Source organism: Chionomys nivalis, chromosome 3, assembly GCF_950005125.1.
Source record: "Chionomys nivalis chromosome 3, mChiNiv1.1, whole genome shotgun sequence".
In the NCBI taxonomy this organism is placed as follows: domain Eukaryota; kingdom Metazoa; phylum Chordata; class Mammalia; order Rodentia; family Cricetidae; genus Chionomys; species Chionomys nivalis.
The window spans coordinates 94548899-94576083 of NC_080088.1; the positions used below are offsets into that span (position 1 = coordinate 94548899).

General features: G+C 51.6%; 1 protein-coding gene across 1 annotated transcript in view; it reads right to left on the bottom strand.

Annotated features, from left to right (window-relative positions):
• The window catches only part of Fam20c (FAM20C golgi associated secretory pathway kinase), a 56437-nt gene that overhangs the window by 17597 nt on the left and 11655 nt on the right, over positions 1–27185 (bottom strand). Inside the window, exons 3-4 of the mRNA XM_057765636.1 lie at positions 26931–27009; positions 216–308 (exon numbers count right to left, since the gene is read on the bottom strand). Of these exons, the coding sequence (XP_057621619.1) occupies positions 216–308; positions 26931–27009 (172 nt within the window). The remainder of the gene's footprint in view (positions 1–215; positions 309–26930; positions 27010–27185) is intronic.

Here is a 27185-nt window from a genome sequence, read left to right on the forward strand (position 1 = left end):
GGAATATAGACTAGAGAAAGGTAAAAGCCCAGAGGCAAAAGGCAGACAGGATAATTTAAGAAAAGCTGGCTGGAAAAAAGCCAAACTAAGGCTGAGTATTCACAAACAAGAAAGTCTTCATGTATTTATTTTGGAGCTGGATGGCGGACACCCAAAGAGTAAAACAAAAACAAAACAAAACAAAAAACCCCAACCCCCCAAAAAACAACACTCACCTGTCAAGGTGGAAAGCAGCGATCTCCGCATTGTGCCTCTCATAGTCAGAGAAATAAAAAAAGTCAGGCGGTGTCTCCTGCTCTCTCGTCTGCCTGTAGAACAGAGATAAAGGGTCTGTCACAGAGAGGCGCTCTGGATGGAGGGGACCAGCTGAGGTGTGGGTACAGATGTTTACCAGCTAACCAGCTGTCAGAGGCTCATCATCAAGGGTTAAATAAAAGGGCCAGTGAGGTGGATAAAGGTACTTGCTGCCAACGCTGAAGATCCGAATTCAACAACCAGGACCAACAAGACAGGAGGAAACCAATGCCTAAAATTTGTCCTCTGACCTCCACATATGCTATGGCATATATATTGCCCACGCCCTCCCCGGATAAATAGCATATGTTTCTTTAAGAAATAAATTATAGGCAGCGGGGAGAGGCTCAATAACTAAAGCACAGGCTTTGGATGCATGACGACCTGAGTTTGATCATCAGGCCCCGCATTTAAAAAGCCAGTTCTGAGGAGGCAGACAGGGGGATCCCTGGGGCTCACTGGCTAGCCAGCCTAGCTACCAGGTGAGTTACCAGTTAGTGAGGGGTAAAAACCAAGTTGGATCAGTTGTGGTGGCACATGCTTTTAATCCCAGCACCCAGGAGGCAGAGGCAGGCGGATCTGTGCGAGTTTTAGGCCCGGCACACTGGGGAGGTTAGAATCTGATCACGAACGAGCAAAGTGAGGTAAGTGAGGTTGAACTTTGACCACACTCAGGCCTTTATCCACGGTCAGAGTATCTGAAATGTTTGAAAGGGTATAATGGCTGTGTGTAGCTCTCAGGTAGATGGTCTGGTGTCGCTCATAGCCACAGCCACATGAAAGCTCTCTGTAGCATCTTCAAAACCATAGGTGCAAAAAGTCTCTCAACCCAAGGAACTTCCGGTATAAGAGGGCATGAGGTCTTGACTCTTGGGGTAACTCTGAGCTCTCAGAACTGCAGGAGACCAGCTGAGATGAGCAGGGAGTTTGCTGGATGGGCAGGGGAACCCTTAGATCCCCATAGGGCCCTTCGTAAGTCAGGAAGTTTAAAGGCTAGTTGGTGCTGGCCAGGGACTGCCATGTACCCACCCTGAACCCAAAGGCATGTCACTGGTCAGTTTGGGTCTTAGCCCCATGCTGGGTGTGCTCTGTGTGTGTGTGTGTACACATGCATCCATGCGCATGCGCGCGCACACACACATACACACATGTACGTCACTGACTTAGTCATCCTCTCTGGGCACCAGCACCAGTCCTCAGAGGTTGGCACTTGACCCTTCCTGTCTCCTTGCCAGCCAAAGACACAAAGCCAGGTGGCTTTGAAAGGTTAGTGGCATTCCACAAGAACCAAAGGTCTTCCCGCTGATGCAATTTGACCTTAACAATGTGGAACTGTTAGCCTGTCAATGTCCAGTGTCCTGTCTGAAGTAATCCTTCCCCCACCCCCACATCTACTCCAGGCCAGACAGATGGGAACACAGCCTGAAGGCTCACCTCCCAGGATAGATCATTCAACAGTTACGCTATTTTCTTTTCCAGGTGTGCAAATGAGGACCTGGGACTCACCCCTGTTCTGTGGGCACCACTGAACAGTTTAGTTCAACACCATTGAACTCTGGCTGCTCCCACAATGGAGCCACACACACCTTCCAGTCTAGACCCTTCTTTACAGACACAAAGCAGAAGTTGCTGGGCCCTCTGAGTCCTCAACCCCACTGTCAAGTGAGGCTACTGTCCTACACACTGGTGAGGGATGAGATTTATATACAAGGTGTGTACAAGGCTTGCTGCAGCCTAGGGTGGGCTTCAGGTAGCAGGCAGTGACCAGATACTTCTGATAGTTCCCCAAACAAGACTTGATCAATAATCGCATCCCCTTCTCAACCTTACAGAAGTCAATGTGCAAAGCTGAGTGGGTGCGTAGGTGTGTGTGTGTGGGGGTAGTGTGACACTATGGACACACACCTTGCAGGTTGATGACTGAAAATAGCAGTGGCCTCACACTCTCACACGTGTGTGCATCAAAAGAGGACAACCCTGTGCTGAGTGTTGTTTCTTAGGAGCTGTCCATCTGTTTGGCTTTTCCCCCCAGGTTTCTCTCTCATTGGCCTAGACAAGTTAGGCCAGGCTGGCTGGCCTGAAAGCCCCAGGAATCTGCCTGTCTCAGCCTCCCTGTGCTGAGGTTACAAATGCACACTTGATGTCCTGCATTGGCATCCATATGTCCTGCATTTTACATTGGTGTGGGGAACCAAGCAAGGCCTCCCTGCTTGCACAGCAAGCCCTTTAGTGACTGAGCTATGTCCCCAGGGCCCCTAGATGGGAGGGTGCTGACGGACTGATAAACTTGCAGCATGGATATCCACTGGACACTTGGCGTGGGTCTCAGTGAAGTTGCAGTTGGACTAGGAAAGGCTGAGTCAGTCCGTGGCTGCTGAGAGTCCATGCAGGGCTGCGATGGTTAACTTCTGACCACCCATGACAGGCATGCATATGCCGGCACGTGCATGCTGTCACCCCCACACACAGGAGCTCCATGTGTATTAACACCGGGCACACGTGTGTGACACATGGATATCTGGCAGTGTAGTAGGCTGTTGAGGGACTTGGGAAAGAAGGGGTTAAAACAAGCTTTGATGCCTTCTAGGTTAGGCTGTGAAGGGGAGCCTTGAAAAGGCAGCCTGGTTACCCCCACCCATCTGAAGAACCTCAAAGAAGGGGGGGACAGAGACACACCAGCAACTTTCCTCCTGGAGTGCATGGATCCTGTCGTTAAAATACAACCTATATGGGGTGAGGACATGTCTCAATTGGGAGAATGTTTGTCCCGGGTTCTGTTCAAGTGCCACTTAAACCAGGCACGATGGTGCACACCTATAACCTAGTACTTGGGAAGTAGAAGCTGGAGGAACAGAAGTTCAAGGTCATCCTGGGCTACTTGAGTTACTGATTTAAGTTAAAAAAAAAAAGGAAAGCAAACAACCAAACCTGTATGGCCACTTCTGCTGACATAAGCTCTCTTCCCTGCCACCTCCTGAGTGTCCCAGGAGGACAGCCAAGACCCCCACAGCTGGCCTTTGCCTGTGCTGTGCCCTCTTTCCCTTCTGGGAAGCTTGACTTGGCTGTCTCCTCTGCATGGCCTATCCCGAGGGGGCAGAAGCAGAGTGGGGGCTCCCTCCCCAGAGCACTTGGCAGGGTGACACTGGAAGGCATTGTTAGCCAGGCCCCGGGAGAAGCACAGGGATGACGGTGTTCCCTCCTCAGGACCCTGAGTACAGCCAAAGGCTTGCCTCGGAACTGCTGTGTGAGGACAAAGAACAAGAGGGCAGCTGATCATCACCCTGCGGTCACCTCCACTCACTGACCTGGGGGTGACCAGGCAGCAGAAGGACCAGCCTTCCTGTCCACGCAGTCACCACCACTCACTGATCTGGGGACCACCAGGCAGCGGACCAGCCTTTCTGTCCACAATCTAAGCCTCTCTCTGCTCTGGCTCCCCCCGCCCCGCTTGCTCCTTTGAAGAGGTGACATTTCTCAGGTCCAAGTGGCTTAGAGCCCTGTGGCTTCCTGGAAGGGCCTCTGGCACGACCTGATTCCTGGTTCCGCATCCCCGGGTTCAGAAGCTCACCTTCTCCCCTCCCCAGAAGCTGGCTGATGTCCCGGACCCTCAGCAACCAACCTCCATACACTTCACAACCCACAGGTGTCCCTGGCCCCTGGGTACCTTCTTCCCTGGAATAACCCAAGGGTTCACAGAAATGACAACAAGTGTGTTCCATGCAGAGGAGTGCCTCTCTTGTTCTAAATGCCTCTCGGGCACTCTACGTCCATTCTGACCGGGGACTCCTGGCATTCTGTTCTCTCTTCAAATGCTGCCCTGTGGAACCTTGCCCCTGAGGAGGGGCAGGAGCGGTGCTTGCCCCTCAGGCCTCGGTTTCCCTTTCTGTACAATAACAGAGAGTACAAGAAAGCCCAGAGTGGTCTACAGGTAGAGATGAGGTAAAGGGACGAAGGGTCCTCAGGTGTCCCCCAAATGACCCAAGCCAGGCTCCTTCCCCCAGGCCACCAGCCATCCCCTTGCTCTCACTGCACTGCACTGGAGGGCCAAGTCCAGGGTCCATGCAGGCTGCTGGTCACGCTGGATCTCTCAGAGTCTGGTGACATGACTGTGGCTATGGATGGCGTCCACACTTAGGAATCAGTGTCTCTACCAGCAGCCCTACTGCCCTTGAGTGTGTGTGTGAAGGAGTCTGTTACAAACGAAGGGCCCCACACACCTCCTCTGACCTGCTGGGCCAGAGTCCTAGTGCTGGGCCCAGGAAGCTGCATTTTAGCAAGTTTCTATGATTTCGTGCAACCAAAGTCAGGGCCACTGTCAAGGGCATCCCACAGAGGGTCCGGCTCCTGTAGGCTGGCCCCCTTATCATCCATAATTAATACGACTTGCCTGTACCTAGCTCTCCCAAGGATGCCCGTAATCTCCCAATAGCGGAGTCTACCATAAGCTTCTGGTGGACAGGGTTCTATGGGAGCAGGGCTGTATTCAGGGTTGGAGACATTGCCATCCCCAACTCTCTACCAGAGTCTAGGGGCCACTGGTTCACTGGCATTTTGGAGCCACCGTACCAGGTAGAAGAAGACCCAAGACTTGAGATACTTCATGCAAGTTACAGGAAAGGCCTGACAAGCATGCACACGAGGGGACCAAAGTGGGCCAGGACACAGAGCCTGTCCTTTTGCCCTCCTGTTCTCCAAGAGACAACTCTGGGGCTGCCACACAACAGGTTGACTCCAGTTGCCCCCACAACAGGTCCCTCAGACACAGAGACCCTGCCTCGGCTCTGCCATTACTATTTGGAGTGGCCCATGTCTCTTATTCCAGCACTGGGGAAGCGGAGGCGGGGGTGGGGGGGGGGTTAGTCACAGGTTCAAAGCTTATTGTCTGTAGAGTGAGTTCAAAATCAGCCTAGGCAACTTAAGGTGACCCTGTCTCCAAATAAACAAACAAAGAAAAAACCCAATACAATCCTTTCGTCTTGGTAACTTATGCCAGCCACCATGTGCTCTGCTGACCTGAAACACAGCAAACAGACCCTGGCCGGTGGGAAGCAAGGCCATGTATACTGGGATCTGCTATGATGAGGTTATACTTGGGCCTAGAAGCCTCCAGACTCTACTCCTCTCTGTTATCCAAGGCCAGCTCTAGTCTGGAACCTCTAGAGGCTTCTGGAACCCACCACAGATGCCATGCAGGCTCTGGCCTCTTCCACATGCTGTTCCTGGTAACTGCTTCCCACCTTCAAAGCGGTGACTGGTCTGTGCCTCAGAACAGAACTACCTCAGGTTCTGGAGGTCAGTAGGACAGTTTCCTAGGAGATGTAGGTTCAGAAGAGGCAAGAATGGGAGGAACTGGGCCTTTGGGAAGATGCTGACAAGGTGGATCCCTGTGGGGCTATTTTGTCAGGTTTGCACCAAGATCAAGGTGGTAACTGAGGACCTTCCTTGGGTCCTTGAAAAGTGCCCAGAACACCACCATCTGCCTGGCACCTAGCAGAATTCCCAGTGGGCAGCCAGGCTTCAGAGCCAAATGCTGCCAGGGACAAGGCCCAGGCCACTGAACAGTGACATGCAGAGACATCTCTGGTGCCACTACAGTCAGTGTTGCTATGAGAACTGGATGCCCCTCATGACCCTTCAGAGGCCTGCTGCCTAGCACCCCTGGCCACTCTCACCTCTGACTGGCAGACCCTGGCTGCCTTTGCTTAGCAGAGACAGAAGATCTGCCTCTGGCCAACGTCAGGCTGGTACTTTGGAAAAGTACTAGACCCGCTGTTCCCCCGAGCAGAGAACACATTTGGTGAACCCAGTTACATGAGTCTCAGGAGCAGTCAGGTATGGCAGGCAGGTGCAAGGGTTGGCCTTCCCTTCCAGGAGGGGAAGATGTTATCACACACTCCGTTGGCTAGGTACCCAGAACAAGGAACTGCCTGGACCAGGGGAGGGATAGGGCTATGCGGATGTGTGTTTACTGGAACAGGAGTAAGCTGCGAACCCAGGGCCCAGGTTGGCCACCAATAGCTCCCTGTAGGTTAGGCCCGGCCAGATGGCCTCACCGTGGCTGGGCAAGCTGCCACCCGCCAGAGCAACACAACCATCTCAGCAAGTGGGAATATGCTCGCCCGACAGGCTTAACATGAGCAGCCTGACTGTGCTTTCTGAGGGTGGGAGTAGTGGGGATAAGCAAGGTTTTAAGTTCACAGGACAAAGTGTAAATAAATTAGTAGCCAGCCAGATATGGTGGTGCACCCTGTAACCCGGTATTCAAGAGGCAGAGGGAAAGAGTGGTCATAAGTTCCCGGCCTATGAAGAGAGAGTTCAGGTCAGATGGGGCTACAGAGTAAGTAAAATCTACTTCCCCCTGCCGGGCGGTGGTGGCACACACCTTTAATCCCAGCACTCGGGAGGCAGAGGCAGGCGGATCTCTGGGAGTTCGAGGCCAGCCTGGTCTACGAGAGCTAGTTCCGGGACAGGCACCAAAGCTACAGAGAAACCCTGTCTCGAAAAACAAAAAAAACAAAAACAAAACAAAAAAAAATCTACTTCTCCTGAAGAGTTACCTGATGTATATATGAAATAATTCTCTACTAGGACTCATCTGAGGAGGGACTTTGTGTGTGGTCATCACAACCCATACATGCGTCCCTAGGACTGTGGATGACATTATAGCAGAGTGTCACACCCTCCCTTTATAGAAAGAGCTGGAGTTGGGGGACTGTGTGCTTATGAGCACGGATGTTTGCAGCTTGCGCTGAAGTCTTGTGACACTGTCCTCATTTCAACCTTCCTGGAACCTCTGAGATGTGAATGGCCCATGAAACATTTGCCCAATGGACTGCAGTGGGCACTGGCAGTGTGCCTGAGTGGGCTTCAAGACAAGGTCCATGGCTCATGGTCTCTGTGCCCTGGCAGCATGGTCGGGTACCACAGCCTCACAGTGGTAAGGGAACTGGGCTGTCCTGTCCCCTCCATGTCCTCCTATGGGCTCTGGACTAATAGGTCAGAGTAGGAAGGGCCTGTGGGAGACTCTTGAAGACTTGCCTTTCGGTCTATGAGGTCACTCATTCAAGTGCACACAAGGTAAACACTATGTGGGGTACCAGTGAGGTGTCGGAGGAGACATGGGGCATTGGGACAGCCCCTCCCCTCAGCAGCCTAGAGCCAGGCCCATCTGTAGCCAAGACCTAGACCCAAGGACTAGGGGGCCAGTGGCACACTTCCCCTAACAAGGATCTGTTAGTCATGGGGACGGCCTCCAAGATCAAAATCAGCTCCAGATGGCTACACCTGGCCTTCGTCCTGAGGCATCAGCTGCAGGAAGTCGCAGAGCTGGCTTTTGAAGCCACCAGATGGGGCTGGAGAGGAGGGTCATGAGCCAGGCTCTGTGGTGGTGGCTTCAAGCAGGGTACTCAGCACTATAATCACCTTGGGCAAGGAGAGAGGGAACCCAGGAAATCCCAAGCCAAGTGCCTGAACAGGCCTTCTACCACAGGGATACTGAAGCAGCATCACACAGCTCCAACTGGTCCCCAAAGGCCACGAGAAAGGCAGGCACCAAGGTGCCTACAACATTCCACATCCTCTTTCCCTTGTCCCCGGGGCTGAAAACATCTAAGACTCCTTTAGAACAACTTCTCTGAGCTCTAACGAAAACACACTCAAGCGTTGAATAACGACTCTGCCATGATGTCCACATCGGAATCTCCCAGGATCTGAGCACACAGCTCCTCCTGGGAGAGGAGGAACTCAGCACACACTCCTTGGGAACTTGGCATCATTTTCCTCGTGGTATAGGTAAGGAAACCAAGGCAGAGTTAGGAAATAACTTGCCCCAGGCTCTGAAGATGTGAAGCCAAATTTTGTAGCAGAACAGGCTGACACTCCAAGTCCTGGCACTGAGCTACAAAGTTGTACTGGTTACAGCTCAGATCTGGGCCTGGGGCTGACTGCCCACACCCTTTCTGGGGCCAATGCAGGCATCACTGATGCCTGGCTAGCAGTCAGAGAACCAGCTGGGAACAGCCTGCTCCCGCCTGGCTACAGTGCCAGCAAGCTTCTATGAACCTTTCCAGTCACTCACAATATACATGGCAATCAGCTTGCTGGTGAGAGCTGAGAATATCCATAGAGAATCTTCTAGGTGTTGGGCTCTATCCTTGGGGCACCAAGAGTGCTGTCTCACCGCTCTTCACAGGTCTGTGAGCAGTATTGTCAGAAGCCCATTACATGGATGGAACTCACAGAAGAAGCCAGAAGATGGAACTCAGAGATCTGGAACTCGGTGAAAGTGCCAGAGGACTCCAGCTGGGAGGCTGGAAAGCCTAAGAGAGGCTGTCTGCACAGACACTGACCTCCATCCACCCGGGGCCTCCTGGGTGAGCCTGACCATCTAGATCAGTGGTCGTCAACCTGTGGGTTGCAACCCCTTGGGGGTCGAATGACCCTTTCACAGGGTCACCTCAGACCATCGGAAATCGCAGATACTTACATTACAATTCATAGTAGTAGGAAAATTGCAGTTATGAAGCAGCCACGAAAATAATTTTATGGTTGGGGCCACCACAACACGAGGGTTGCATTATTAGGAAGCTTGTGGAGGGTACTCGCTGTTGACTTAAACTAAAAGGACCTTATCCTGTCTGGGTGATGGAGGATCAAGTCCAGGATCAAGGCTGGGCAGGTCAGCTCCCTCCAGAGGTGTCAGACATCCCTTGGCTCAAGGCTTCATCACTCCATCCCTGCCTCTGTCTTCACAGGATTTCTCTTCTGTGGTCCAGCACCTCATCTTCCCTTTCAGTTCCCGTGCACAAAAACGTGTAATTCTAAGGGGAGCACTATAAAATCCAGACACTCACCCCATCCCCAAATTCCTACTTAATGCACCTCTTCAAAGTCTCTACTGCAGAATAAGGGCGCGGGGCTGCGGCTGGTTGGCTAGATGCATTAGAAGAGAAAGTGCTTACCTTCAGGGTACAGGGACCTGAGTTCAATTCCCACATAACCCAGGTGAAAATGACTCTAGGTTAATTGGTTAGTCCCAGGTCAGTGAAGAAATTCTATTTCAAAAGATGAGGACGGCTCCTGGGGTCTAGACACACACACACACACACACACACACACACACACACACACACACACGAATAAAAAGATAAGAGGGCATTTATAGGTTCCAGGGATTAGGAGCTGATGCCTTGGGGCATTCCCTATCCCATGGCTGATGTCAAGGACACAAAACCTCAAGGAAGACAAGACTCCCCCTTTCCTGCTAAGTGCACAGTGGGTCCCTGACTCACCAAATGAAGGCGTGGAGGCAGAAACCAGCCCTTCTGCCTCCAGTAATCTTCCCGTCACTCACACAGCAGAAAACAGCCCCCTTGTCATTAGGGAGATATATTAAGCTATTTAATATCAGGCTTTCTGCAAGTGAATGTTCTGGAAGGTGAGGGGGCTTCTCCCTGACAGAAGATCAGGGTGACCTTCAGTCCTGGAGTGTTCAGAGATGCTTTATGCTAAATGTGGCCTTTCCTATTTCAGACCCGTGGGTGCCATTGTCTACTGGTCTTGTTTAAAGCCTCAGGCACTGTGTTTACACATCAGTCTCTCTCTCTCTGTCTCTCTGTCTCTCTGTCTCTGTCTCTCTGTCTCTGTCTCTCTGTCTCTGTCTCTGTCTGTCTCTCTCTCTCTCACCACGTCTGCAGACAGGAGTGGGACCCATGGGCCTCACTCTTTCCTGGTCTTTCTACTGGCTGTGGGTGAGAGCCAGCAGCAGGGAGCCCCAGAGGACTGGGTGGGTGGGTGGTGGCAGCGATGTGTCACAGCTATTTGTACACTGGCAGGAACATGGACCCAGTGTCCCCAGAAAGCAAAGCCCTCACAGTGAGGGGAGATGTGACTGTGTGCTCCACCTTTGATATGAACCAGTTCCCTGTGTGTCTGGAGGTGGGTAGGAGAGTCTCTTTGGTAGGATAAATGCTGCTGGCTGCCTCTGGAGGATCCTTGAAGGTCATGGGAAGCCTGTCTATGTGCCTGCATTGCTTCTTGTCCAGATGACTTGAGTGCCCTAAGGCCTCTCAATCTCCAGTGAAGCTCCAAGGCCGAGAGAGGGGAGCTTTCCCAGGTGTGGTACCTTCAAAGAGGGGCTTGGCCAGCATGGTTGGCTTTATAAACACATGGAGACCATCACATGCCAGCACACGTCAACAGTTCTAATGCCGAGTGGTGGCTGTTTACGGGGCTACCGCTGCGAAGGAAAACGGATAAATTGGGGACAGTAAGGCTGACAACCCAAAGAAGCTGCTCAAGCAATGACCAGATGGTGTCTTTGCTTCTCCCTGGGGTGGCATTACACCACAGCTCTGTAAGGACAGCACCCCTCAAATGACACCGATTGCTCTCCCTTGCCTACAGGTTTGTACTTAGGCCAGACTCCATGCCCCACTGAGTCACGACTGTCTTGAGCCCAGTCTCCTAAACAGCTTAGGGGTGTCTAAATCAGCAGTGGGACCTGAGCTTATAGTGCTCAAAACTGTCACAATGCAGGCTCCCAATGACTCTGTAAACCGGAAGATTCCTGGGTCTCTATGGAGAATCTGTTTTCCAGAGCCCAGAGACCCAGAGGTACCATGACACCCCTGTCCTGCTTCTTTATGTTGACTGTTCTATTGTGGGGCTAGGGATTACACCTAGGGTTTCATACATGCTAGGCAGGTGCTCTACCACTAGAACACACCCCAGCCCCTCATTGGGGGACAACCCATCCCTCACTGGAGGATTCTAGGCAGGTGCTCTACCACTGAGCCACACTCCAGCCCCTCACTGGGGGATTCTAGGCAGGTGCTCTACCACTGAGCCACATTCCAGCCCCTCACTGGGGGATTCCAGGCAGGTGCTCTCCACTGAGCCACACCCCAGCCCCTCACTGGGGGATTCTAGGCAGGTGCTCTCCACTGAACCACACCCTTAGTCTTCTTTTCACTTTAAAATTTTAAGGTCAGGTCTCACGAAGTTGCCCAGGATGGCCTTGAACTCACAATCCTCCTATCTAAGTCCCTCAAGTAGTTCAGATGACAGGCCTGTGCCACTAGGCCTGGGTGATTTATTTGTTTGTTTGGGAACCTTCCTTGTTTTGGGGTTCACAAGGAACACAAAGGGCAGAAGGTCTCCCTCCCACTCCTCTGTTGCCTGGCTCCGACAGTCTGCTTGTCCAGCCAGAGCTTCACAACCAAATGGAGGAAAGGCTGGTATTCAGAGAACCAGGACCCTTCAATTTCCCTGCACAGCCAGCTCTTCACAGTTTGGTGTAGGAGGTAAAAACTGCCGGCCTCTTTGATGGCTGAGGAAGAGCTAGAGCCTCAATGAAAATCAATAATGACTCAAAGGTTTGTGACCTGGAAAAATCCGAAGTCATGCAAAGATGACCGCCAAGGGGTAGACAAGGTGGGAAAAACACAGGGGAGAGCCAGAGAGATAACTCAACAGGTAAAGTGCTGCTGCACAAGTCCAAGGACCTGAGTTCAAATCCCCAGCACCCAAGTAAAAAATCCAGTATGGTTACATGCACCTGTAATCCTAGCACTAGGGAGGTGAAGACAGAAGGATGCTTGGGGCTCGCTGACTGCCAGCCTAGCAGGACGGCAAGATCCAGACTCGGTGAGAGACCCAATCTCCAAAAATAATGTGGACAGTGATAGAGAATTGACCTCTGGCCTCTACATACATGAGCACAAATGTGTGCATACATATGAACATTCTCTCAATAGAATCAGGGTTGGGGACAGGCTTACTGGTTGGGGAAAGGTTTGCTGTGCAAGTATAAGGACCCAAATTCAAATCCCCTGCATGCATGAAAATACGAACTGGGTATGGTGACCCACTGTGATCCCAACCTCAGGAGACTGAGGCAAGAGAACCCCAGCTATAAGCTGCCATTCTACACTAACCAACTCTTCAAACTCTGGGTTCAACCGCCTCAATATATGAAGTAGAGATCTATACCTACCTCTGGCCTCCATTATATGTGCACATGCGCGTGTACGGGTACCTGCACACACCTTTGTGAACATGCACACACACGCACTTGCATACCCCAAATAAACAGAATAAAATAAATGGCATAGCGCAGACTTGTCTGTGGTAAGAGGTCTCTCACTCATAATTTTGAAACTGTCAGCAACTCAGCGCGGAGGGGAGCAAAGCAGAATGAGATGGTGCTCTCTCGGCTCCTGGAACACAGACCCCTCTCCTGTGTACCTCTGTCGATTTATTTAAAGGTGATGTAAAAAAAAAAAAAAAAAAAAGCGAGATGCCAGTAACGATGAAGCTGGGGATTAAATATTTAGCACAAGTTGCTGCTATCATCTTGTTTCCCCTCCAAGGAATCATCGATGCTTAGAAAATATCAATATGGGAAACAAGCCGAGCCCAGAGCCAGGAGCTCCCATCTCAGACCGTTCTCTGGCTTAAGGAAGGTCTTAAATCTAGAATTTCCTTTGGGGGCTGTTAAACACAACACAGCAAAACAGAAGCCCCAAAACGAGCCGATCTAATCAGACTGCTTTGGAACGGAAACCCCCCTGACTTTCATTTTCTTCCCCTGGAATGGAACGAGGAAAATGAAGACGGTATTTCCTACCCTCCTTTTAATCTTCTGCCCCCACCTCGACACTGTGGGCTCCCTAGCGACCGTCATAGCCACAGAAAAGAGACCGATGACACTTTCTATGTGGCAGTTAGGAACACTCTGCAGAAAGTGACTTGCTGGGTTTTTAAAAAGTGTAGGGGGGGGGCAAGGAGACACTTTCCCTGGAGCCTCTGGAGACAAGTCCCAACATGAAAGGTGCCCCGGTCCCTAGGAGGTGTCACCAAGGGCATAAGGGCCCAACAGGTGCAGCCTGTGGCTTTGCCCTGAGCTGGCTTCCCTGGTTCTGTAATTCATTCTTGTCCCTGCCCGTTTCCTAGCATTGCTATGCAATTTGTTAATAATTCCTTTTTGTGGCATGAAGTAAATGGCCTGCCAGCTGTTGAGTGGGAACAGGAGTCAGCTAACTGCTGAGGTCAGCCTCAGGCAACACCGTTCTGGCCATCTGGGAAAATTTGGGTGCTGGGGGGAGGGAGTTAGTGGGGCCTTAGAAGCCAGAGGACCATATCTCAGGCATTAAGATGGGGACATGGCTGGAGATGTGGCTCAGTCAGTAGGGTACTTGCCTGTCACACACAAGGCCCTGGGTTCAATACCTAGTATCAAAACCAAGCCAAGGCCGGGCGGTGGTGGCGCACGCCTTTAATCCCAGCACTTGGGAGGCAGAGGCAGGCGGATCTCTGGGAGTTCGAGACCAGCCTGGTCTACAAGAGCTAGTTCCAGGACAGGCTCCAAAACCACAGAGAAACCCTGTCTCGAAAAAAAAAAAACCAAAACCAAAACAAAAAAAACCAAGCCAAGTCAAACCAACCAGCCAGCCAAACAAACAAACACAAAAGCCCAGAAGAGTGGTGGCACATACCACCGTAAGACGTCAAGGCAGCAGATCACAGGTTCAGGGCCATCCTCAGCTACATAGTGAGTTTGAAGGCAGTCTGACATGAGACTTGTCTCAAAAAAGGAAAAGAAGAAAGAGTGACAGGAACAGCTGGAAGACCTGTGCCGACCAGACAGACTGTGAGTCCCAGCTACAATGAGTCCCAGCTCTGCAGACACATCGTCAGAGAGCATTTCCTTCCTGTGCTCAGAGTCCTTGTCTGTGAATGCATGGGAACATGGCGGCGCTTGTGAGATTGGCTGAGACCTCTTCACTGAACTGAAGTCAGCATGGGTTAGTTCCTGGCCAGTCTTTTCCAGAGGCTCAAGGGGGATAGAGGTGGTAACTGTGCCCTGTACAGTTGAATGTGGGGACCCCTTAGACAGGAGAAAGGCCACGAGATTCTGTCTGGCTGACCAAAGCAGGCGTGGCAAGGGAGACTCTTTTCCAGTGGTCCCACGTGGCACTCTGATTGGCCAGCTCCACCCCTGCCTTTCACAAAGATCATCTATGGCAGATGCCTGGACCTCATTAGCTTTGCTTGTTCTGTTGACAATAGACCTCAGCAGCTAGCAGCTGTGAGAAGAGGACTGCAGGCTAGGAGCTGAGCTCAGGCTTAGCTGAAGACAGGTTCCCTGTCGGGGGCCGCGCACAGGCCTCTGAGGCCCCGGCACCCCTGCTGTGTCCCAGATCATCCCTTCCCGGATCTATCTCTAGGCAGGCTCTGTCAGGGTTACTACTCGCTAGTTTTTCAAATTAATACAGATCATGTTCTTATGACTACAGACATAATCCCCAGATCTGGAAATGACCCAGTTGTCTACACCTGAGCCAGTGTGGCACTATACAAGGCAGGAAGGTCACACGGAGTGCTCCACAGAGAGTGCTCCAACAGCTCCCTCTGCAAAGTCACTGCAAGGACAAGTCCACCCCCTCACCCCCAGCATCTGCCTCACAAGCCCAGGTCCCAGCTGTCACGCTATAGTTACTACTTCGGCTCTAACCCAGATAAATGTGCACATGTTCACACACAAGTATGCACATGCAACATGTACAAACACACATGTATCAGACAGGAAAAATGTAATATACACCCACATGCAGAAGAATACAAAATAAACACCTATACACACAAGCACACGCATATAATAAACGAGCACATACAACACATACCCACAGAAAAGCATACACATGCAATATGCACATGAGTATATATACATAATATATGCATATCGCATACCCCATATAAGAAAACACATATAATACATATCCACACATGTGCAATTTACTCATACAAGAACATGTGCATGAAATATGCAAACACTTGAACATGCATGGAATACATACTCATATACAGAAGCACACATGTGTCTATATGTGCACACAGCTGTACACTCTCATCCAGCATGTACAAACCCATGCATGCATGTTCCCCACATGCTGTGCTCCCTCACACAGATATCCTCAGGTCTCAGTTAGCTCCACTGGGCCTCTCCCCTCTGCCTTGCTCAGACCTTAGATCTCCAAACGCTCAGCAAACCCCAGTGGTAACCTCTTTTCCACCACCCAAACCCTTGGGGGTGCAAGATTTTTCCTGCCAGTCATCTGCTCTCTGCAACAATACCTGGGAAATCACACCACAGGCCTCTGTGAGAAGTTGAGGAATCAGAGGCGAAGATGTCCAGAGGTGCTGGGCTGCTGTGAACCCTGGTTCCCTCCATCCTCACGCCAGTGCCCTGGTGGGGCCACCCCATTGCTCATGGGATCTTCTCATGAACCCCCCAACCCCGCCAACTGCCCGTGTTCAGCTGAGGGACTCTCTCACCAGCAGATCATATCATAGCACAAACGCAGACTGGCTTACATCCCTCTGGCTCTCGAGTCTTTGAGTGGCCTCCATGACTGTTCTCATTCCTAAGCCCACTGTTCTCAATGCTCACATCCTTGCTACTTCAGGGTCTCCGGTATCTAATTTCTCCTGCAGGGTCACAGAACTGCCCACCTGGTCCCAGCTCTTGGCCCTGTGTCTACAGCTTTGCCTCTGACGCCATCCCCTGCTCTTGCTGGCTAGTGTGGCCCCGGCAGTGTCAGAGAAGAGTGTCATAGCCCATGTTCCCAACCGATGTCATTCAGGCACAGTTAAAGCCTCCTGTGCAGTCACTCGTTCTGTCTGTGGCCAACCTCTACCTCCAGTCCTGTTTTGAGGTGCTCTCCTCAGAATCTGCCTGCTCATGAGAGGCTCTGCACATACGGTGTGCAGAGCTGGTGGCGGGGTCACCCTGCCAGTCCCTAGGCCCTCCAGTACCACGTTCTATGTTCCTCTGCCTGGTGTGCTCCACTCACAGAAGAATCTACTTCCCTCTGAAGCGCCCCTTCACTCTTCAGTGTGGACTGTCTCACAGGGCAGCAAAGAGTGTCTTCCTCATGGTGCCTCAGCAGACACTCAGAGGGAAAGCCCAGTGTGCACATCAGGCGAGGGCTGGGGCCGTATGGAACATGGAATGGGCCTTCCCCATGGACTCTGTCATCCAGATTTAGAAAGGGCACCTTTCAGACAAATTCCTTGAGGTCAGCGTGATAAGTCACAGAGCAGCCCATATGATATGAAGGGGTCCAGGAGGCCCCTGGATGAATGAGTGAAGGTCTAAAGTTCTGACCTGGAATCCCCACTGAGACACACATGCAAGCCTCAGAAAGCCAGAAGACCAGGCCACAGTGCAGTCAAGGACGCGCACAGGCTGGGAGGCCAGTATGAGTGGACAGGAGATACAAAAGAGTCCTTGTCTACTTCTGGTCAGGCCTAGGCCTCTGCTGGCTCCACACCAGTGACCAGGATTGGGCAATCTGTTTGTTTTTGGGGCCTGGTCAAGGCACAGAGCAACGAAAGCATGCCTTGTTCACTAGTAGGCCAGGAGATCCTTGGAAATCTCTAACTGCTTGCTGGGCTGCAAACATGAGTGTCCCTGAGTCTGGCCATGGTCACCCCTGTATGAAGCTCTGGTTAGTCTGTCAGACAGCACTCACTGAGGTCCCTGGCCTACCCCAGGAGCACATTGAGGTCCCCTGCTCACCCCAGGAACACGCTGAAGTGCTCTGCTCACCCCAGGAACAGGCTGAGATCCTCTGCTCATTCCAGGAACACACTAAGGTCCCCTGCTCACCCCAGGAACATGCTACACCCCTTCCCAACTGTAGAACTTCTTTGTGGTCCCCTCCTCAATCCAGGATCACACTAAGGCCTCCTGCCTGGGTGACTCAGTGTCTGAAACTTCCTTCCCTCCCTCCTTCCCTCCCTCCCACTCTACCTCCCTCCCAGTACCCTTTGTCCTTCCTAGCACTGAACAGCCTTGACCACAGGAGACTGCCCTTCTCAGAGTGAATTTCTGACGCCAAGGCAGAGTTCTCTGCCTGAGACATTTCTCCTGTCTCAGCTACTCCTCTTTTCCCCAGATCTATGTTATTATTTTATGTGTATGAATGTTTGGCTTGCATGTATTTAAGTGCACCATGTCTATGCCTGATGCCCAAGGAGGTCAGAAGAGGGGATCAGAGCCCTTGAGACCGGAGTCACAGATGGTTGTAATCCGCCATGTGGGTGCTGAGTCCTGAACAAGAGCAACCAGTTCTCTTAATTGTGGGGTCACCGCTCCAGCCCAGTCTCCGGTGCGCTAATCCCCTCCCTTCGCTTATACATTGTGCTTTGGGTCAAACCCAAGCATTGGCATCATGCATCTGTGACATGGACAACGTCTCCTTCCATCCCACCCTTCCTTCTCCACCTTCTGTGAGCTCCTCCCCAACTCCTCCTTACTGGTGACCAGGCTTCCTGTCACCAGGAAAATAACACACAGAGAAAAGGAGCCCCTAGTGCCACATGCATCTTCCCCTGACGGTGTCTAAAGGCAGGTGCTCTGTGCCTGGCCTGTCAGGATGAGACTCTCACTGTTAGTCTCAGCTGGGCCCCTTAAGGACCTAAGAAGTTTCTGAGCAAGTCATGCCTTTCGCCCATCTGGGTTTAGGTTGGACCAGCCTAAGCTGTAGGTCTCCAGACTGTCAGCTGCCGCCTCCCACTTCCTAACTAGGCTGGGGCTGAGCCAGGTCAAGGACATGATCCATACAGAAAGCATGGGATGCCACCCACCATCTTCAGTCTGCCACGGGGACTACCTAGACGCAGTCTGGGGTATGGGGTTCCCACTGTGATCTCACTGAGACAGCAAGTCACATTATAGTGTCAAAGGGACACACTGCTGGGCCCAGTGTAGACCACTGAGGTCACCAGTATACTGTACAACACTGAAAAAAGCTCCAGAGGGACTGGACATGGTCGCATATACCTACAACTTTAGCACTCAGGAGGCTGATGCAGGAGGATCGCTGCAAGTTCAAGGCCAACCTGAGATACAGAGTAGGTCCCAGGCCAGCGTGGGCTGGAGTTGTTATGCCCCTTTACCAGACAATGTCTGGATTGAGGCTCGGGCAGCCTTTCCTACAAGCAGTAGTGCCCCAAGGGCCTGGCACCTAAGCCAGGTATCCTGGCCTCATACCCTGGTGTGTGGCCTGTTCCTTGTTTACTTTCACCTACTCAAGCCTTGTTAAAGCCTTGTTCTTCCACTATTCATTAAGGAGAGCCCATCACAAATAATACACATGCAATATCTGGGGAGGCTAAAGAATGTGTTGTGTGCTAGAGAGGTGACATATACACACAGCAGCCTAGCTAGCCACAGCCACCCAGCTGTCACAGCCGTACAAACCACCCAGTCACAGAACCTCACCCAGTCACACAACCACCCTGGCACAGAAGCACACACAATTATAGCCCATCCAATCGCACAGTTGCCTAGAGGTACAAAACCACCCAGTTACACCATCACACAACCACCTATAGGCTTACAAATGATCTACAAGTACTCAGTTTGCTCCTTGGGAACCAGGTAGTCCGTAGGCCAGAGGCTGAGGTGCTTCCCAGGCTTGGATCAGCCTCCACAAGCCACCCCTGGCTCACTCAAGGTGGATGCTTCCTGAGAGCCCCTCAGCAATGTGCTGTGTTCTTTCCGGTCCCTTGGAAAATAAAAGCAAATGCAGCCAGGAATCAAATGGGCCAAGCCCAGGTGACATGTAGGATGGAGTCACTGTCCCCCTGCCTTGTGGAGCAACCTCCCTCCTAGAGATGAGTCTTTTGGGAGGGTCCTGGACTTTATGTTCCAGCTGTGCAAGCAAAGGGAATAGTCTGGAGGGATGCACCACACACTAAGTTTTGTGGCTAGGACTTAACCTTGGTGTTTTTCTGTATTCCAGGCGCTATGTGCCTCTACCTGGCTGTCCCAAGTGGGTCCCCAAATGTCATCAGCCACAAGGCCAGAAGCTTTCTCTTCTTCAATTGCTCCCATGTCCCATCACTGTGCCCAGAGAGGGGCTTGTACTGGCAAATCTTGGCCAACTCAACATAAACTCGAGTCACTTTGGGAGAGGAACCTTAACTGAACAATCGCCTCTACCAGATCAGCCTTTGGGATTGTCTATGAGGCATTACTAATTGATGCGAGAGGGTACAGGTCCCTGTGGGTGGTGCCACTGTTGGCCAGGTGGTCCTGGACTGTATAAAAAGGCAAGCTGAGCAAGCCAAGGTGTGAAGCCAGTGAGCAGTGTTCCACCATGGCATCTGCGTTTAGTTCCTGACTCCAGGTTCCTGATTCGAGCTCCTGCCCTGACCTCCCTCAATGATGAACTATAACCTGAAAGCCAAATAAACACTTTACTGTCTTAGTTGCTTTCCGTTAGTGTTTCATCCCCGCAACAAAGACTGACTAGGACAGTTTCCTAGGCGTCCTCCTCCATCACACTGCCCAGCCTCTTCCTCATCCACCCTCTCCCCCGACAGCCTCCTTCCCGTCTCCCCAGCACACCCATTCCATACTGAGGCAGGAACTGTGCACTCGGACACCCCAAATACTGATCTGAGTCATGGGCCAATGTCCATGCCATAAATGTCCTCAGAGCAGGCTGCTGCCCAGCCTCCCTCTGTGCTCAGTCTATGCTCAGACCCCGGGCCTTCCCACCGGACCCTGCAGGAATACGTGGCCCATGTCTTCCGGCATGACACCCCTTCAGCATGCAGCCCCGAGCACTTGGTAAGCAGCCGGAGGGGAAGGAACTGGAGACAGCTGTGTCTAGTACCTCCTGCACCAAAGCCTGGGCTTCAGACAGAGCCGCTGAAACCTTGTAGGCACCTGATCCTGACGGTGCCAGCCAACCTCTTGGACTGTGCATACAACTCCTCCTGTGGCCTGGACCTATCTGACCTTTACTTGACCTTCACACTCACCGTGGCCTCCCTGATGGCTGCTTCCAGCTGAGTGTTCTTATAAGGCTGTCTTTCCTTCCAGCCCTGACCCTCCCGACCCTCCTGAGGGAAGCCTGCCAGTGCATCTGCCTGCCCCACAGGTGCTCTTTCTCCCATGCATTCTGTGCTTGGCTGCAGAAGCAGCAACCGTAGCTGCCGTGAAGGGCCAGACACACACGCATTACCTCATCCCCTACTCAGCATCCAAGTGACCCACGTCCAGAGGTCACAGCCCTGTGGCTTTCCCACAAGCTTGGACCTTGAATCATGTCTGTGCCAGGCCCAACCCCAGAGCTCTGGAAGCATCAGCCGCTGCTAGATGAGTATTTCTGCCATGAGACAGTCCTGTTGTATCAGCGGCAGCCTCGGGCATGCCTGGGAGGCTCTTTTCCAAGAAACAACTTGATATTTGTATTGTTGAAGCTTGCAGTTGACCCCACCCTGCTGAGCTCTGCTCCTGTAAGCAGCCTCTGGAGAAGCAACGGGAGTAGGCATACCCTAGGCTTTGTGACCAGATGATAAACTGAGTCCCAGTGAGGCCTCATGGTTTCTCTGACACATATACACACAGAATTATATTCAAGTTTAAATAGTTCACCAAATAGTAACAAAAATGAATGAAATGGACACCCTAAAACCTCATAGCCTATACACTACCATCTATGTGATAAGAGTCATTTAACCCTTTGATAGCAGAGACAAATAACCAGGCAAAAGGATGGCAGGAGCGCTGCCCTGGTGCATCTCCAAAGAAGACAAACAGATGACCAACAAGCTTGTGGGAAGACTCTGGTGTCTGGCCATCAGAGAAATGCACGTCAAAGCCACTGTGAAATCCCACCTCCCACTCAGGAGGACAGTTACCATCAAAGACAGATGACAGCAGGTGCTGGCAAAGAATGGGAAAGCAGACCCCCTGGGCTGTGCAGGTGGGATGATAAACTGGCACAGCTACCATGGAAACGAGATGGAAACAAATGAGAATGTTAAGAGCTCCAGTAGCCTTCCAAGGTTTATGCCTAAGAGACCCAAAACATGGGCATGGCCAAGGTGGTAAAGCAATTGCTCTGCAAGCATAAAGAATTGAGTCTGGCGCCCAGAACCCATTTGAAAGTGTCAGACTTGGTGGCCTATGATGGTAATTCCAGTGCTGGGGACGTGGAGACAGGCAGATCTCTTGGGTTTTCTGGCCAGGCCTCCTAGTAAGTTCTAGGTCAGAGAGACCCTGTCTCAAAGGAGGCTGATGGTGTTTCTGAAGACCACACTCAAGGTTGTCCTCTGGCCAATGCACATGCACCATACTTATTATAAAATGGGCTCCTCTGAGCAAAACAAATGCCATTTTCCACTGGATCAGCGCTGCCTGCTGCAAGAACCCACTATGAGCAGACCTACTGATACTCCCTTGGAGAAGTGATGGAGGAGTTACTTTCATTTAATAAAGAAACTGCCTTGGCCCATTTATAGGCCAGCCCTTAGGTGGGTGGAGTACACAGAACAGAATGCTGGGAGAAAGAAGCCGAGTAAGGAGTCGCCATGATTCGCCCACCAGACACAGACGCAGGTTAAGATCTCCCTGGTAAGCCACCAGATCGTGGTGTTACACAGATTATTAAAAATGGGTTAATCTAAATATAAGAGCTAACCAATAAGAGGCTGAAACTAATGGGCCAGGCAGTGTTTAAAAGAATACAATTCTGGTGTAATTATTTCGGGGCATAAGCTAGCCATGTGGGCGGCCGGGTGCCGGAGACGCAACCCGCCGCTCCATATTACAACAGAGAAGGAGTGGGTTTGGAAGGTCCTGGGACCTCAGCTGAGATTCCAAATGCTCCTCCCATGCATTTTTATAAATTCTGCCCTAATTGCATGTGACAATTGGGGCCTGTGAGGTGCAGTGGCCCTGAACCTTCCTAATGCTGTGACCCTTTAATACAGTTCTTTATGTTGTGGAGATCCCCCAACGACAGAATTATTTTTATTGCTATTTCATAACTGTAATGTGGCTGCTGTTATGAGTCACAATGTAAATTATCTGAAGTGCAGGATATGTGACTCCCAAAGGGGTCATGACCCACAGGTTGAGAACCACTGTCTATAGGCTGAGGGAGGCTAACTGAAGAGGAGCAGTCCATCTGTGCAGCTATGGAAAAGTCACCATCAACACTATTAACCTCTCTCCAGGGAAATTATTCTCACAACACACATGTACCCCCCGCAGGAACCCCTAAACACACCCATGCATCCAACAGTTCAAAGCAGCACTTTTCATTACAGACCATGAGAACAATCCACGCTCATCAGCAGATGGATAGATAAATAGGGTGTGGTCCATCCACGCAATGGACTATCATTCATCAATGAAAAGGAAGGGAAGCATTATCACACGCTCCAGCATGGATGAACTTAGAAAGGACGTCATCACTGTAGGCCAGACAGAAAGTGCCACTCACCACACGATCCTCGGCCTGTGAAAACCCAGAATAAGCAAATCCACACAGCGAGACAGGAGATTAGTGGTTGTTGGGTGCTGGGGCAGGGGTGGGAAGAGGCAGCTAGAGTTTTAAAGTTTCCTCTTAGAACTTAGAAAGCTCATGGTGCTGGTCAATCACTCGAGTGAGTGGTTTTGGAAGGCATGGTGTGCATCTGGCATCAGGAAAGCCACTTTTTAACTAATAAAAATAAAAAAAAAAACTTAAATACTTTAAAGCAAGAGTTCTCAAACTGTGGGCCATGATGCCTCAGGTGGGAGGAGGGAGTCGAATGACCCTTTCACAAAGGGTCGCCTAAGACTATCAGAGAACACAGATATTTAGATTATGATCTATAACATTAGCAAAATTACAGTTATAAAGCAGCAATGAAAATAATTTTCTGGTTGGGGTCACCACCACATGAGGAACTGTATTAAAGGGTTGGAGTATTAGGAAGGCTGAGAACCGCTACTTTAAAAGCAAGTCAGCTCCACCCCCTCCTCAAGAGTTCAAGGGCTGCAGTGCTGGTTGTGTGTTCTCCTCCCTCACTCCCTCCTCCTCCTCCTCGTCCCTCCCTTCTTCCTTCCTTTCCTTCTCTTCCTCCTCTCCCCTTACCTTTTCTCTCCCTCCTCCCACAGAGACTCACTCTACATTCCAGACTAGCCTCGAAACTCAGGGCAATCCTCCTGCTTCAGCTTTCAAAGTTCTGGGCTCACAGCCCTGATCCCAGGCCTGCAGGACGTAGTGTCTTTTAGTGTCTACTAACATGCGTACTCCCAGCACTGCAGGGCAGCGAGTCCTGGGGATCCTCCTGTCTCTACTTCCCCAGTGCTGCGATGACAGGCATGCACCACTAAGCCTGACTTTTCTACGTGGCTTCTAGAGATCCGGCTTAGGTTCTCTTACTTGTGCCACAAGCACCTTACTGACTGAGCTCTCTCCCTATTCCCTATCATGGGTTTTGACTTTTTAAGGCCATTGTCAAGAAGCATAACTGTATCATTCCATAGCCTCAGAGGAGCAAGGACAAAACAGGCAGCAGTGTCAGGTGTCCTGGGCCCTGCCCAAGGTCATCAGGGTCATCAGTTGCTGGCAAGATAACTGGAGTCAATGACTCTCAGGTGCCCAGAAATTTCTGGACCTGGTCCATGGAGGAACAGTAAAAGACCCAGATGGATAGTGTTGGAAGTTTACAGCAAACTGTGCCACCTGCTGGCATGGGGACCCCACTCACAACCCCCGCCCCCCTGCCCATTTTGAAGAGAAAATTCAGGCTGGCCTCAGGTTCTGTCTTTGGTTAGTCTTAGACATATCCTTCCCTTTCTGAGACTTAGTTTCCTTAACCTGTTTCCCCAGCAACACCCTTACCCGACTGGTACCTGCCACACTATTTTATCCTCCTCCAATCACAGCCCTGAAAGTCCTTTCTCCAAGGCCTTGGATAAACTGGAGAGGTAGGAATCCCAAGGGGCTTCCACCCAGCCCCATATGTGACCACTCAAGGATATGATGGTGTCCACCAGGTTGGGGGCTCCTTATAGGGCTCTGGACCCACACCCCAGGTTCCTTGTTTGTATGTAGTTATGAACAGCCTGTCTTTAGACTCTACTGTGGGGATGAAACCAAACACCAAAACTCTGAGTGCAGAGACCCATTCCCCTCCCTCTTCACGGGACACAGGCTACTCGAGCTCCGGGGAACGGCTGTGGTTGCAGCTGTCCGCAGCTGGACATACCTTCCCCTCCAGCTACTCGCAGAGTCAGGACACAAGCCAGAATCCAGAACCACCCCCATCTCCACTGAGGAGGCCATCTGCATCCCCAGGGTTTGCTGTCCTGAAACTCTGGACCATGGGGAGCCTCTCTGGACAGCTTGGACTTGTCTGTAGATTTCTGCCAGGCTTGAAGACACACTTCTCAGACAGGAAGCACACACCTGCCTCACGGAGCCCATGCCCACAGAACTTGACTGAAAAGGAGATGTCATTTTCATTTATTGTCCCCAGATCTTGGCCAGCAGCAGGCTGTCCTGGTCTATTTGTCACCTGGCTCGGTCCTAGTCTTATGCAGGCAGGTTCTCATGGCACTGTCCTTGTGAATACCAGAGGCCTTAAAACAGCACGAGAACGTGGCTCGGTGGGTAGAGTGCTTGCTTAGCGTGCACAACGCCCTGGGTTCCTTCCATCCCCAGCACTGCATATACGGGGTGTGGTGGCACATGCCTGTAATCCCACGGCTACAGATGTGGAGAAGGAGGATCACAAGTTCAGGACTATCCTCATCTACAGAGCACATCTGAGGCCATGCTAGGCTCATAAAACTATTTACCCAAGGAAAGAGAGCAAAAACGGGAAGAGGGGAGGAGGGAGGAAGGTGGAAGGAAGGGAGAGATTGGGGAGGGAGCAAGTATCCTTCATGCGACATGTGGAGGTACACATCTGTAACGTCAGCACCCTGCGAGGCCTGAGGCAGAAGCATTGCTGACTTGGAGGCTAGTCTGGGATACAGTGAGATTCCATCTCCACTAAAGCCCCCTTAAGAAACCATAGGAAGCCATGTCCTCCTTGGCATCTGGCCCTCTAGGACATCCTGGGATGACCACACAGGCTACATCCTGGGATGTCCTACAGAGCAAGGACATCCAACACTTGACTGCATATACTACTCCTGAGTGGTGGCATCCAGCCCACGACTTTTCTTGTGCCACGCTGACATCACTCCCTGCACAGGACAGATGCTTGCGGGACACAGAAAACACCACTTTCTTGCATGAAGAGGGGAAGAAACGCTGCGCTCAGTCACGTGGTCACGCTGGACCCGTGGCCATGCCACCTCACAGGCAGCGGCAGAGGGCTCACTGTTTCCTGGCTTAAACCCTAGGACCAGGTTTTTCTTTGCCTGTGGGAGTGGGTGGTGCTCAGGTCTGGGCTCCTGAAGATAAACAGGCTCACAGTCCTTCTTGGGAAGCCAGGGAGACCCACTTTTCTCCCCTGAACCCATGCTGGTCTTCCTGGGGACACAGGACAAATAGGAAGAGCAAAGTGCCTTCCCTGCTTCTGAAGTACTAGCATTTATTTTAAATTTGAGGATTAAACAGGAGTGAGGGGAAGCTGAATTTGTAGAAAAATCGGGGCAGAAAGAGGAGACTTGGTCAATCAGCACAGCTGGGCCATCCCTTGGGGACCTGCACCCGGCAGCCTCACTCCCACAACTTGCATGTTCTCTTTAGCCTTTGCGACTGCAAACCATGGTGTAAAGAGCAACACAATAGCCTTGCTGCTGCAAAATGCAAACTCTTGGGCCGAGCAGGGTCTGTGGCAATGAGATACATACTCTAGTAACTCCCGAGTGTCCCGGGTGGTCACGTGCTGTATAATGCTTCCCTCACTGGTATTGGTGATGAGATTTCTACTTCTGTGACGCTCTGTGGGGTAGCGAGCCCACTCTAGCGCTGCTTTGTGTTAGGGTGAAGTTGTATGTGTGCACATGCATGCTCTCCACCTTATATTTTGAGGTAGGGTCTATCACCGAACCCGGAGCTCACCAATTCAGTTAGACTGACTGGCCAGTGAGTGCCAGGCATCCTCCTGTCTCTGCCACCCCAGCACTAGACTACAGGTGTGCAATACCACACCTGGCTTTTTACATGGGTGCTACAGATCAAACTCGGGTCTCATGCTCTTGTGGCAAGCCCTTTACTGATGAAGCCATCTCCCCAGGATGGAGTTTTAGGATGCACAGGCTCCCCACGGATCACCTGGACTGGACAGCAGGCTGAGAAATAACCATACCACCTGCAGAGCTCTAGATGGCAACCCTGGCCCTGTGTGGAGTCCCCCCCAGTCTCTGAGCCTGTTAGAAAAACGCAGTCTCGGGCTGGGTGGTGGTGGCGCACGCCTTTAATCCCAGCACTTGGGAGGCAGAGGCAGGCGGATCTCTGGGAGTTCGAGGCCAGCCTGGTCTACAAGAGCTAGTTCCAGGACAGGAACCAAAAGCTATGGAGAAACCCTGTCTCGAAAAATCCAAAAAAAGAAAAATGCAGTCTCCCCTCCAGGGGTCCCTTACATGCCCACATTGCCAGCCCCTTGTTAAATACAAACATTCACCCTCCCAGAACAAGATGGACAACCATCCCCAGGTGTGTAATGATGGCATCAGGCTGGGGAGGGACCAGGAGGGTGAAGACCGCCTGGTTACTCACTTAGCCACTGCATTTCACCCCCAGATAAATGTTGCCTCCCCAGCCTGGCCTTACGCCTGCACAAGGCGGCCCAGCCTCATGCCCACCCTAGTGTCAGGCACTTACTTCATGGGTTTGAATAACGCCTGCCCGTAATTCTGGAAGGTCATGATGAGCTTCAGTTGTGTGCCCCCTGACTTCATGGCTGCAGGAGGGAGGGAAGAACAAACAAAGTGACTCAGTGGCTTCCTTAGGCCCCCCAACTGCCCCCAGGCAGCAGAATCAGACAGGGGCTCTAGCCACCAGCCAGCTGAATCGTCTTCACGTGGCGAGGGGCTCCCATTGTGCCTGAGAAGATAGGATTTACAGCAATGATGCACC